Genomic DNA, 13475 nt, shown 5'->3' on the forward strand with positions numbered 1-13475 from the left:
ATAGTCTCTGTCACCCAGGCTAGAGTGCACTGGTGCAACCATAACTCACTGTAGGCTCAAACTCTTGGGCTCAAGCAGTCTTCCTGCCTCAGCCTCCTGAGTAATTGGACTACAGGTGGATCACAACACCAGACGAACTTTAAAATAGTAAGACAGGGTCTTACTATGTTGCCCAGGCTGGTCTCGAACTCTTATCCTCAAGCAGTTCTCCCACCATGGCCTTTCAAAGCACTAGGATTACAGGCATTCTTATGCATTGCTTGAGCAGCTTCTGCCTATCTTGTGCTTCTTCCTCCTTGTTTTGCACTACCTTCACCATCTATTTGTTCAGAAATGCATTTGTGGAGTTCCTATAAACTCTATATGAACAAATGTATTTACTTAATTACCTTATCATACAGAGAAGATCAGAAGCAATTTATTTATTTCCTGTTAACCCCTTCTTCAATTTAGCCAGTAGGTTGTGGTGGGTGTTACAGCCATTCGATTATAAATAAATCATGGCCTTTAACCTGAAGGATATTTGTATACTTTCCTGCCTTTTTTTTTTTTTTTTTTGTGTGTGTGTGTGTGTGTGTGTGTAGATAGATAGATAGATAGATATCAAAGTTTTTAAAGGAATAGATTTTAAGCAGTTTCCCAATTGTTACCTTTTTTGTTTTGTTTTGAGAGAGTCTCACTTTGTCACCCAGGCTGGTGTACAGTGGTGCAATCTCGGCTCACTGCAACCTCTGCCTCCCAGGTTCAAGTGATTCTCCCACCTCAGCCTGCTGGGACTACAGCCATGCACCACCACACCCGGCTAATTTTTTGTATTTTTATTAGAGACAGGGTTTCACTATGTTGGCCAGCTGGTCTCGAACTCGTGACCTCAAGTGATCTGCCTGCCTTGGCCTCCCAAAGTGCCGGGATTATAGGCATGAGTCACCACGCCTGGCCTCCCAATTGTGACCTTGATTAGGACACTGCTTTAATTCATTTTCCCATTGAAAATAAGCATGAAAATAACTGTGCAGTCATAATTGCGGTATGTGCTGTGAAGGAAAGTGGCAGTGCTTTGAGTGTTTAGTGGGAGACCTAACCCAATCTCGGAGGGAAGTCAGAAGGCTGACTCCCAATGGGGACTTGAAGGATAAGTAGGAATTAGCTAGGTTAGGGGCATGAGGAAATGCTGGGCATTCTGGACAAACAGAATGGCAGGTACAAGATCTGAGGCAAGAGGGAAAGGCCTTCGTATGTCCAGGACATAGAGATGGTTGAATCATGTGGCTGGAGCACAGGGAGCAAGTCTGGGAATGTGGGATGAAGTTAGAGCCAGAGGCATCAGTTGTCTAAACCTTGTACCCATCTCAGAAGCTTCAGGCTGGCTCACCATCACAGCCCCCATAGTTTGTCTTTGTCCTCAGCTATAACCTGTGTCTGAGCCTGGCTGTGGTCAAGCAATCCAGTGGGCATTCCTCAGCTGTGAAGTTAGCCAAAGGAAGGATGTTAATTTGCCTTTCCAGAGCTCATGTCTATCTGTTTCGGCCTAGATAGTCCTGAATCTTTTCCTTTGACACCATTCCATTTAAGGGTTATGTTGCAGACACCAGTAAAAATAGAACTTCCAAGAAGTGTATTGCTATTAATATAAAAAGTAGGTGTTGCTTACCACACACCCCCATCCCATTATTCAAGTTAAGTCAGGAACTCCTGCTATAGAAATAAGTGGCCAACCAGAAATACTAAAATGGACAAATAGCTCCCTCAGATAGCTTCTGACTATAAGACTCGAAATGTAAAACCTCTGATTACACTTAAAAGTATAGATCTTTTAAGGCAGTTTTTAATACTAAGGTAAGTGGGTTTCATTTTGAGCTGCTACACATCTTAGTCTTTTGTGTAAGATTTTGCTTAAAAAAAGGGGTTTCATAAATTAATTGTGGGGGCATCCCCAGAGCTTTATGGAAAAATACTTTTGAATTGTCACTTTTTTTGGTACAAGTTCCATCTGGGGAAAGAATTTTTAAAAAGCAGGTAAAAGAGTACCTGGGTCTAAAGTCCTGGGTCCTTAAGTAGCTTTCACCTTCTCCTACCAAAAGAGTGCAACAAATCACATAGCCAACTGCTTTGCAGTACAGCACCATGCACACGCGTTCACCCCTGAACAACATCTGCCTGCTGTAGAGTGTTGGCCAGTTGAGACTCCTGACAGTGTGGAGCATCATGTTCCTGACCCGTATTTCCCTTTAGGATTACCTCAACCTCTCTTGGAACTCAATGACTCTCCTGTCTTCAAAACCATCTTGGAAAGAATGCAGCGTTTCTTCTCCACCCTCTATGAAAACTGGTAAGGAACCAATGCTGCCTCTCCATATTTTCTTCCTGGATATGTATTGTATAGGAATGTCCATGGGTTGGACTTTTCATCTAGTGTACAAGTAAGGTGAGGTAAGAATTTGATAGGAAACTAATGATTCTAGTGTTAAATAGAAATGAACAGCCTGCTTTCCTGCATTTGCTTTTTTTGTAATTGTCGTGTGAGCCTCACAGTCCCCACCTGCTTCATGCCCAACTTGTTTCTAGTGTATAACATGATGAAACCCAAATAGAAGCTAAAAGTGGTGGAGATTGCTTAGACCCTACACTGCTTGCAGCCTACTTACGGGAGTAGGGTGGCTAGATACTGGTTGTGGGTTGGGGAAGTAACTGGCCCTCGCGGGCTTTGGCCTCACTAACCCAGTACACTAATCAGCCAAGCTCATGAGATCCTCCATTGTAAGTCCACATTAAATAGTAATGAAAGCTACTGCTGATCTCGGCCGCCAACATCTGTCTTTTAAAAGATGCTGTATCTATAAGTTCTCTTAAGTAAATATAACTGCTTTTCTGGCTGAAAAATCTTATTGTAGGCTAGAAATGAAATTCATGGGACAGTCAGGGCTGGCAGTAACAGATGTTGGATTTGTCATTGCCAGTGTTTTTTTTCCCCCTTTACAGTTTTCATATCCTAGGGAAGGCAGGCCCTTCCATGCAGCAAGACTTCTATACTGTGGAGGACCTTGCTACCCAGCTTCTCAGCTCAGCCTTTGTCAACTTGAACAATATTCCTGACTACCGACTCAGACCCATGCTTCATATCCTTTCAAAAGTCTCTACATAACCCAAAAGGTCAGAAAATTAGAGACAGAAACAGGTCACAGGAACCAGAGGGAGGAGGCAGAACTAGAAGGAAGAGATGAGATGATGTATCTAAGTGCATCATGTCATTAAAAACACTGGCAGATTGCAGGGAAAACATGAAGGCAGTCCAGATGGCCATAAACTTTTCCTTGCGGGACAAATTTTTACCTTCCCCCCTTCTTGGAAATATTAAAGATAAAGCTTTTTTTTTTTTTTTTTTTTTTTTTTTTGAGACAGAGTATTGCTCACTCTGTCGCCCAGGCTGGAGTATAGTGGCGTGATCTCGGCTCACAGCTTCTGCCTCCCAGGTTCAAGCGATTTTTGTACCTCAGCCTCCCAACTAGCTGTGATTACAGGCGTGCATATTTCTATTTCTTGAGACAGAGTTTTGCTCTATTGCCCAGGCTAGAGTGCAGTGGTACGATCTTGTCTTACTGCAACTTCCACCTCCTGGGTTCAAGTGATTCTTGTGCCTCACCCTCCCAAGTAGCTGGGATTACAGGCACATGCTATTGCGCCCAGCTAATTTTTTTGTATTTTTAGTAGAGACAGGTTTTCGCCATGTTGGCCTCAAACTCCTGACCTCAAGTGATCTGCCCGCCTCGGCCTCCCAAAGTGCTGGGGTAACAGGTGTGAGCCACCGTGCCCAACCTAATTTTTGTATTTTTAATACAGACAGGGTTTCACCACGTTGGCCAGGCTGGTCTCCATCACCTGACCTCAAGTGATCCGCCTGCCTCGGCCTCCCAAAGTGCTGGGATTACAGGCATGAGCCACCATGCCCAGCTGTGAAACATAAAACTTTTATCCCTTTTCTGTGTTTTTAGAAGCACTTGCTTTTTTTTTTTTTTTTTTTGAGACGGAGTCTCGCTGTGTCTCCCAGGCTGGAGTGCAGTGGCTGGATCTCGGCTCACTGCAAGCTCCGCCTCCCGGGTTCACGCCATTCTCCCGCCTCAGCCTCCCAAGTAGCTGGGACTACAGGCGCCTGCCACCACGCCCTGCTAGTTTTTTGTATTTTTAGTACAGACGGGGTTTCACCATGTTAGCCAGAATAGTCTCGATCTCCTGACCTCGTGATCCACCCGCCTCGGCCTCCCAAAGTGCTGGGATTACAGGCTTGAGCCACCGCGCCCGGCCTAGAAGCACTTGCTTTTTTTTGAGACAGGGTCTCAGTGTTACCTAGGCAGGAGTGCAGTGGTGCTATCAAAGCTCACTGCAGGCTCAAGTGGTCCTCCCACCTCTGCTTCCTGAGGAGTTTGGACTGGACCACAGATGTGCACCACCACACCCAGCTATTTTTTTATTATTATTTGTAGAGATGGGGTCTGCATTATGTTCCCCAAGCTGGTCTCAAACTCCTGGGCTCAAATAATCCTGCCTCAGCCTCCAAAGTGCTAGAATTACAGGCCTGAGCCATCACACCCAGCCAGAAGAAGCACTTTCACACTTCATTCTCATTCAGACCCCTATTACTAGTTGAATCTCTGTCTTTCCTCTTTTTTTTTTTTTTTTTTTTTGGGAGATGAAGTCTCCCTCTGTCGCCCATGCTGGAGTGCAGTGGCGCAATCTCGGCTCACTGCAAGCTCCACCTCCTGGGTTCACGCCATTCTCCTGCCTCAGCCACCCGAGTAGCTGGGACTACAGGCGCCCGCCACCACGCTCGACTAATTTTTTTTTTTTTTTTGTATTTTTTAGTAGAGATGGGGTTTCACCATGTTAGCCAGGATAGTCTCGCTCTCCTGACCTTGTAATCCACCTGCCTCAGCCTCCCAAAGTGCTGGGATTACAGGTGTGAGCCACCGCAGCTGCTGAGTGTTTCTTAAACCTGAAATTATAAGGAGAATGGTGAAGGAGGATTTGTTACAAGGATGTCCTCCTTCCTATTTTTTTATTCCTACTTTCTGGCCAGGGACCATAATGTGCAGCCTGACGGAAGTCCTGCTAAACTAAGAGTATAATGGAATTGAATATCAGTGCCATTTAGGATTTTAGGAAAAGAACTTTAAGATTTTTCACTGTTAACACAGGATATTTTTGACATCTGGTAAATCTTTTAGGGATTGATTGTGCCCAGGGGTGCAGCCCACCACCTGACAGGTGAGGGATGTGTACTTATGCACTAAAATTTCTTAACTTGCTGCAGCACGGGTCTTTGTAAAGCCTCTGGTGCTCTTCTGTCCCCCAGAGCACTATGAAGCCCTGGTATCCCCCATCCTCGGACCTCTTTTCACCTACCTCCATATGGTAAGATAAGTCAGGAACAGGAAGCAAAGAGTACTATTAAGGCCTGTGGCCATTTTTGACCCTTGCAAGTCAGGAGCTCCTAGAAGTGTTGTCTCCTAGCCCTGCCAGACTGGCTGGGCAAAGCTTCTACCCCAGCAGACTATCCTTGCTGTAGGATCGAGCAGCTCCCAAAGAACTAAACTGATTTAATTGCCACAAGGCAGCTTCAGTTGCAGATTCTGCTCCTAACCTCCTGTTAACTGAGGAAAGGTAAAAAGAGGAATGCTTGCTCACAGACCCTTGCCAGGAATGCTAGGTCTGTTATCCTGACTCTGGAATTAAACAGGGGACTGGCTGGGAGACCCAGGAATTCTAAAATTGTTAATTCTTTCCAAGCAAAGAAGTGTTTGAGATACCACCCTCAGCATGGATGTGGGACAGGTTATAGAAACCATAGATGGTTTTTTTTTTTTTTTTTTTTTGAGGCGGAGTCTCGCTCTTGTTGCCCAGGCTGGAGTGCAGTGGCCGGATCTCAGCTCACTGCAAGCTCTGCCTCCTGGGTTTAAGCCATTCTCCTGCCTCAGCCTCCCGAGTAGCTGGGACTACAGGCGCCCACCACCTCGCCCGGCTAGTTTTTTTTGTATTTTTAGTAGAGACGGGGTTTCACTGTGTTAGCCAGGATGGTCTCGATCTCCTGACCTCGTGATCCACCCGTCTCAGCCTCCCAAAGTGCTGGGATTACAGGCTTGAGCCACCGCGCCCGGCCCATAGATGGTTTTTTTAACCTTGTGGTGTGGAGTCTACAGAGGTTGTCGTTGATGTCTAGAATCATCCTTGGCTAACTTTAATCATGAAGTGGACTTGACTTTAGATACTATGTATTCCAATCCTTTCCCCAATTCTAGCATTTATTTCCTTTGTGTTTTCCCAGAGGCTTTCCCAGAAATGGCAAGTTATCAACCAAAGGAGCCTGCTCTGGTAAGGGATACCTACCCACTCTTCTTGGTGGATGAGCTGGCAGCCAGATTTGGGGTGGGGAAAGGAAGCGGGCAGGGATTCTGCTGTCGCAGGGTAGAAGAGCAGTAGGTTGTAGTCATTCTCAGTCTAGGTGATACATGGCTTGTCTGGACAGGCTGTGACCAGCAGGCAGACTGAGATCCAGCCTTTATAGGGGCTACTGTTACCTTACTCACTTATTTTGATTCTATAATGTCTATCCAACTGGACAGAATCACTAGTAATAATGTCCTTCAGTGGATCACTGCTGTCCATTCCCAACTTTTGCATAAAACGAAGACTCGAAGAAAGTGGTCACAGAGAGTCTGATTAGGGTCACTGCTTTCTTTCTGCACTCCTGTGGAACTTGGCCCTCTGGTTTTCTGCAGTGGAGAAGATGAGGCTGCAGATGAAAACCCAGAGTCTCAAGAGATGCTGGAGGAACAACTGGTGAGGATGTTAACCCGAGAAGTCATGGACCTAATCAGTAAGTGGCAAGTAGAAACTGGGGCTATAGAGAATTTTCCTGGAAAAGAGCTGGTCACTCAGCCAACTCCACGAAGGCCTGACTAATGCAAAGGATTCATGTTTGCGGCCTGGCATGGTGGATTGCGAGGTCAAAAGATCGAGACCAGCCTGGCCAACATGGTGAAACTCTGTCTCTCCTAACAATACAAAAATTAGCTAGGCGTGGTGGCGTACGCCTGTAGTCCAGCTACTGGGGAGGCTGAGGTAGGAAAATCGCTTGAACCTGGGAGGCAGAGGTTGCAGTGAGCTGAGATCACACCACTGCACTCCAGCCTGGTGAAAGAGACTCCGTCTCAAAAAAAAGGATTCATGTTTGCAGCAACACTGACAGATCTAAAAGAAATAACTAGACAGAAGCAAGGCAGTGCTGAAGTCAACCTAAGGACAATTTATGAATTGCAAGCTGAATAGTACCAAAGCCAGAATATGGGGAAACAATCTAAAATAGCAGGAGGAATTTGGATTCATTAGGAAAAACTTCCTAGTTTTCTCAAAATATGGAAATGTTTTAAATTCTTGGACATGGAGACTGTTAATTTTCTTTTTGTTTTTACTGTGTCATTTTGTTTGTTTGAGATTCAAAGTAGACCAGGGATGTATCAAGCATCCTCTCCTAGTCACTCACTCTCACAGAATTCTGTAATTTTCTCTCAGCTAGTTGAACTTGAAGGAACAAAACAGGTCGGTCATCAGAATGCCTCTATTTCTATTGGTGAAGCTAATTCTTGTGCCTTGGACAGTACCCCCATCTTCCACCTTCCTCACCTGGCCAGAGACAGGTTGGGATCGGTGGGCCTGAGGTGGCTGTTGTGGTAGTATATACCCACCCTTCACCTAGTAACCCTGCTTTCTTGCTTTAGCGGTTTGCTGTGTTTCAAAGAAGGGTGCTGACCACAGTAGTGCTCCCCCAGCAGATGGAGACGGTAAGTGAGCCTGTGAGACCTTGGAGGTCTGCTCTTAGCCTCCCAAATACTGTTCCTTCTGAACCAGGTCGGTTTCCTTGCAGTCTGGTGAGGAGACACCCTACATCTAGTTGTCATCTCTGGACCAGCCCTCTTGCTGTGTGCCTCCATCATACTCCCACCTCCAAGCCTTTGCACTTGCTGTTTCCTCTGTCTTGGATGATTTTCTCCCAACCATATACGTGATCTATTCCCTTGCTTCATTCCAATGTCACCTCTTCCAAGAGATCATCCATGACCAACCTATCAAAAATACTAACCCCAGCTACTCTGTATTCCTCTGCTTTATTCTTCTTAATAGCACTTGTCACTGCACATTATGTTTTTATTTATGTATTCCTTTCTTACATATTTCCCATGTTAGAATGTAAACTCCCATCAGGGAAGGGATCTATTGTCCTATTCCTTTTATCCCCAGTAACTAGATCAGTGCCTGGTACAGAGGGTGCTCAAATATTTGTCCAACAACAAAGTATCTTCAGTATTTGCAGCTTTTTGTGTTTCTGCCTAGAAGCTCCCGTTTCCCTCATGTACGGCTTGGGTGTATCTCTAGAAGATTGGCCATGGGCATGGGCTATTATTATGTGGAGGTGGGAGGGGTCCCAGTACTACTTAGCCACCAGTTAACCTAGAACACTCAGCTTTGCTTTTTTTTGCGCTTCTGTCAGAACAAGATATTCTTCTCTGTTCTGAAAAGATGGAGCTTAACATTCTACTCTCTGATAACAGATGAAGAAATGATGGCCACAGAGGTCACCCCCTCAGCTATGGCAGAGCTTACAGACCTGGGCAAATGTCTGATGAAGCATGAGGTGGGTAGAAGGAACAGGTGATACCTTTACTCCTTGCCCAGGTGGGGAGCCACCTTTTACTTTTCTTGCTCTATGGTGCTATCAAGAGTTTTTTGTAATACTCTTTTGTTATGTAAGTTCCTGGTTCTTAAGGCCCCAGAAAAAAACGAGGGAAAAGGTGCAATGCCAAAGTGTCTCCCATACCAGCCTAGGCAGGGGCTCTCAGGAAAACACATAGTAGGCACACTGATGCAGATCCCTGGTGTTTAGCCTCCCCCAGCGAGGCCTGAGCTTTGTCTCCATCCTGTACATACAGGTTTTCTCACATTTTGGTTTTTTCTTTTTGACTGGCAATACACAAAAATAGAGGAAGTAAACTCACTTCTTTTATTTTTCCTGCTTCGCTATGTAAAACTCCAGCTCCTAAGCCAGGCATGGTGGCGCACACCTGTAGTCCCAGCTGTTTGGGAGGCTGAGATGGGAGAATAGCTTGAGCCCAGGAGTTCAAGACCAGCCTGGGCAACAAAACAAGGACCCCATCTTTAGAGGGGGGAGGAAAAAAAAAACAACCTCCAGCTCCTGATGTATAAGAATAATCAGAGAAAATTGTGCTGCTTTTCCCACTGTAATCCTTCATCCTTTCCTGTTCAGGATGTTTGTACAGCGCTATTAATTACAGCCTTCAATTCCCTGGCCTGGAAGGATACTCTGTCCTGCCAGAGGACGACCTCACAGCTCTGCTGGCCTCTCCTCAAACAAGTATGGTGGTTCACCCCTTTTCCCTGCCCCTCATAGAAGGTTTGGGTCATGCAGATTGACTAAATCATTCAGAAGAATTGGGGTGCTGAGGCCTTGAGAGAGGCCCCCTGTGGCCCTAAAGCACAGCTGTCTCCCCAGGTGCTGTCAGGGACACTGCTCGCAGATGCAGTTACGTGGCTTTTCACCAGTGTGCTGAAAGGCTTACAGATGCACGGGCAGCACGACGGGTGCATGGCTTCCCTGGTCCATCTGGCCTTCCAGATATACGAGGCGTTGGTGAGTGGGGAAAGCATGGGGGCAGGATGGCTGCAGCTTTATCACTCAGTCTGCTTCTAGTCTCTTGGGCCTTATCCTAAATCCAGGCACCTGCCAAATTGCTGGTGCTAGCTCTGAGAAATGGGTGTGGCAGGAAATGGGGAGGGTGGCAATAACCTACATCCAGTAAGTTTATTCCTGCTGGTATCAGCGCCCCAGGTACCTGGAGATAAGAGCTGTAATGGAGCAAATCCCTGAAATACAGAAGGACTCACTGGACCAGTTTGACTGCAAGCTTTTAAACCCCTCCCTGCAGAAAGTGGCTGACAAGCGCCGAAAGGACCAATTCAAACGCCTCATTGCTGGTTGCATAGGGGTAGGTCACGAACCTTCATTAGTGCACCCAACCCCCTTCTTAAATCATGTGTATGGGCAAACCTTATAAACCAACTGTAGTTATTGACCATTATGGTGATATAATTTTTTTTTTTTTTTTTTTTTGAGACAGGGTTTCATTCTTGTTGCCCAGGCTGGAATGCAGTGGTGCAATCTCAGCTCACCACAGCCGCCACCTCCTAGGTTCAAACGATTCTCCTGCCTCCGCCTCCCAAGTAGCTGGGATTATAGGCATGCGCCACCACACCTGGCTAATTTTTTGTATTTTTAGTAGAGACATGGTCTCTCCATGTTGGTCAGGCTGGTCTTGAACTCCTGACCTCAGGTGATCCACCCGCCTTGGCCTCCCAAAAGTGTTGGGATTACAGGTGTGAGCCACTGCGCCAGACCAAGAGAATCTTCAACTACTACTTAGGGCCCAGCATTAATTCTTTCTCATTTGTTTTCCACAGAAACCCTTGGGAGAGCAGTTCCGAAAAGAAGTTCACATTAAGAATCTTCCCTCACTTTTCAAAAAAACAAAGCCAATGCTGGAGACAGAGGTGCTGGACAATGATGGGGGTGGCCTGGCCACCATCTTTGAACCCTGAATCAATTTTTTGGGCATCCTTCCTCGGCCTTTCTTGTCATCTCTTCTTTCCCTTTGTAGCTAATCTCTAGGCCCTTCTTGCACTGCCACCTCACTTTCCACTATTGTCAGCCTGGAGAGAGATCCAGGTCTGGAGCTGGAGAGAAAAGGCCCTGTGCAGGACCAGAAGTAATTATACTAAAGTATCAAGAAAGGGAGTTAGGGCTTAAACCATTCTGTCTAGATGTCCCAGATAGTTCCCATTCTACTTGGAGATTTGGCTTTTCCAAGAAAAGCTAGAGCAGAGCAGCCCTTCTCCCACAAGCCCTCCCACCCCTGTGCAGCCACATACCTGTACAGAATGGTAACTAGGGATGCTGTGCCCAACACTGCGACTAGCAAGGCTCGCAGCAAGAGCACAGCCCTCAACTACTTGTGCCAGAGTTTCTCTTGGACCACTCCAACTCCCACTGAGCCCTTTTGCTGCTGGGCTGGCAGGAAACTTGCCCCACTCCCTAAGGGGCACGTCTGGGTTAGGTGCTAAGTGCTGAAAAGAACTTGGCCAGTTCTCTCAACTTTGCTTTGGGCAAGAATCTGGTCACCTGATGGGACGCATGGTATAGGCTACTGCTAAACTTGGCACAGTGTCAAGTATAGTACCTCCAAGGACCAGGGCTGGGCAGTCTTTAGTGCTAACATCCCCTTTAGAGCTCACACATCTTGCCCTTCCATGAATGACCCCTCAGTTTGGCTTCCCCAGCCTCAAGGTCCACTCAGGCACAAGAGCCACAGTACCCTAGAGAGTGTCACATGACACCATTGTCATCCAAGGATAAAACAGACCAACTAGGCTATATCTGTGATAAGCAGCTAGCAAAGCCACTGGTCTTCTAGGACTAAGACCAGGTGCCTTCCGCAATCTCATGGTCTTTCAGGTCCCTGGTTACTTTTCTCAAAGACCATCTCCAAAAGAAAAGAATACATGCCTTCGCATCACAACCTGTACTGTGAGTCCATTCTAGAGGTCACTGAAAGGCCCTATAAACAGGACTCGGATATGGGACCTGGCCCTGACATTATTACTGGCCATAAAGGCAGACTTAATCCATACAGAAACCAGTGTGTCCATGTGCTCTGCACAAAAACAGACCTGTTGTCCACCAATCCACTGACAAGAGGGTTTCCATGAGAGCCGAAGTGGACTGAAGCTATAGTTTTTAGCTGGTGTGGGCCAGAGGCAGGGTCAGATTGGGAAGAGGCAAAGCTGAGGAAGCAGAAGTTGGAGTCTCATGTTGCTCCCTCTTCCCGTGTGGTGCTCTGGGTTCCTGTGGATTGTGAAGGCGATCTCAAGAGTGTTTCCCTCCAAACCTGATAGCTGCCTATTCCTGTCTGGTTGGGGCTGTGGAGGGTGTAGTTGTATTTATTGTGTTGTAATATTTTTAACATCCTGTGACTTCATGCTAGAAGTTTTCTATTGTTTATAGAAACTTTTTGTAGAAACATTAACTCCAAAGCACATCTGCATGTCAGTAAAAGTCTCAGTTTCATACAGAAAGGGACCCATCTGCCTTTTTCAACCTAGTCTTAAAACCAGTGACATACTCCAGAGTTACTCCATGAGCACCCTGCAAAAGGGGACTGAACAGGAAGAAATGTGACTGATGAACCTGGTCTTTCAAGCTTTCTGAAATGGTGTGCCAGTTAGAAAAGGATTTCTATCCTGACACACCCAGACTAGGCAGCCCATACCATTCTCACAGTGTCTTTCATATGTGGCTGCTGGGCCTGGCCCAAAGGAATTGCTACTGTTCTTTGTTGGAGCTGTCAATAGCGGCATGAACTTCCCTGGTAATCCGGGAGACAGGTGAAATGGTGCATTCACTCTAGCTTGAATGTTTTTCTAGGGGTTTGGCTGTACTCCCAGAAACCACCTTAATTTGCCAATTCTCAGGAGGTGTTTTTTGTTGTTTTTGAGACAGGGTCTCACTGTTACCCAGGCTGGAGTGTACATCTGATGTTCTTAATTGCTAAAGGTCAAACCAGTTCTGAAGTGAGGCCCTGTTTTTCGCAGTGGCTCACACCTGTAATCCCAACACTTTGGGAGGCCCCAAGGCAGACAGATCACTTGAGGTCAGGAGTTTGAGACCAGTCTGACCAATATGGTGAAACCCTCTCTCTACTAAAAATACAAAAAATTACACATAGCCAGGCGTGGTGGTACACACCTGTAGTCCCAGCTACTCAGGAGGCTGAGGCAAGAGAATTGCTTGAACCCAGGAGGAGGAGGTTGCAGTGAGCAGAGATTGCACCATTGCACTCCAGCCTGGGCAACAGAGTGAGACTCTGTCTCAAAAAATATAAAAGTTGTCTCAAAAAGTTTTGTTTGGACATGAGTTTATTTACATCTAAGGCCTTACAAAGGCCTAAAAGTCTCATTTTATGGCACATTTAACAAAATGTATTGATTAAAAATAAAGCTGGAATTGTCCCAGAAAACTCAGGATCCCTAGTCACACTGGGCTCTCTGTACAGCAGTCCTGTAGGGTGGGTCAGTCAGAACCCAAAGCTTCAGCTTGCCTCAGGAACATCCAAGCTCAGTCCATCTGAACCGCATCTAGTTCATCCAAGAAGCGCCGGCACTTCCCCATCAGTACTTTGATGGCTTCACTCACCAGCACATCTGGTGGCAACACCCCCGTTGACTCAACAGAGACTGGGGATCAAAGAGACACTTTAGCCTAGGCGGGGCTTGCCTGTAGAAAGCCCCTGTTACTCAAACTTCACATCTAGACTGGAAGGAAGCTGCAGCACCAAAGAGTACTGCCCACTCATCTC

General features: G+C 46.3%; 2 protein-coding genes across 3 annotated transcripts in view; one reads left to right on the plus strand and one right to left on the minus strand.

The window, feature by feature from the left end:
- XPO5 (exportin 5) overlaps positions 1 to 12195 on the plus strand; it is a 53569-nt gene extending 41374 nt beyond the window's left edge. The window contains 11 exon segments of the mRNA NM_001266942.1: positions 2233 to 2329; positions 2980 to 3116; positions 5309 to 5406; positions 6317 to 6363; positions 6771 to 6868; positions 7770 to 7832; positions 8601 to 8683; positions 9314 to 9421; positions 9560 to 9697; positions 9888 to 10052; positions 10525 to 12195. Of these exon segments, the coding sequence (NP_001253871.1) occupies positions 2233 to 2329; positions 2980 to 3116; positions 5309 to 5406; positions 6317 to 6363; positions 6771 to 6868; positions 7770 to 7832; positions 8601 to 8683; positions 9314 to 9421; positions 9560 to 9697; positions 9888 to 10052; positions 10525 to 10662 (1172 nt within the window). The 3' untranslated portion in view covers positions 10663 to 12195.
- Positions 1 to 13475, minus strand: part of POLR1C (RNA polymerase I and III subunit C) — a 39292-nt gene that overhangs the window by 21513 nt on the left and 4304 nt on the right. Inside the window, exon 9 of one of the 2 annotated variants that reach the window (XM_015136434.2) lies at positions 13018 to 13353. The exons of the other annotated variant lie outside the window; for it this stretch is intronic. Coding sequence (XP_014991920.1) covers positions 13235 to 13353 — 119 coding nt within the window. The 3' untranslated portion in view covers positions 13018 to 13234. Of the gene's footprint in view, positions 1 to 13017; positions 13354 to 13475 lie in introns of those variants that run through there. 2 annotated transcript variants of the gene reach the window in all.

The sequence above is a fragment of the Macaca mulatta genome, chromosome 4, assembly GCF_049350105.2.
Source record: "Macaca mulatta isolate MMU2019108-1 chromosome 4, T2T-MMU8v2.0, whole genome shotgun sequence".
Lineage (NCBI taxonomy): Eukaryota > Metazoa > Chordata > Mammalia > Primates > Cercopithecidae > Macaca > Macaca mulatta.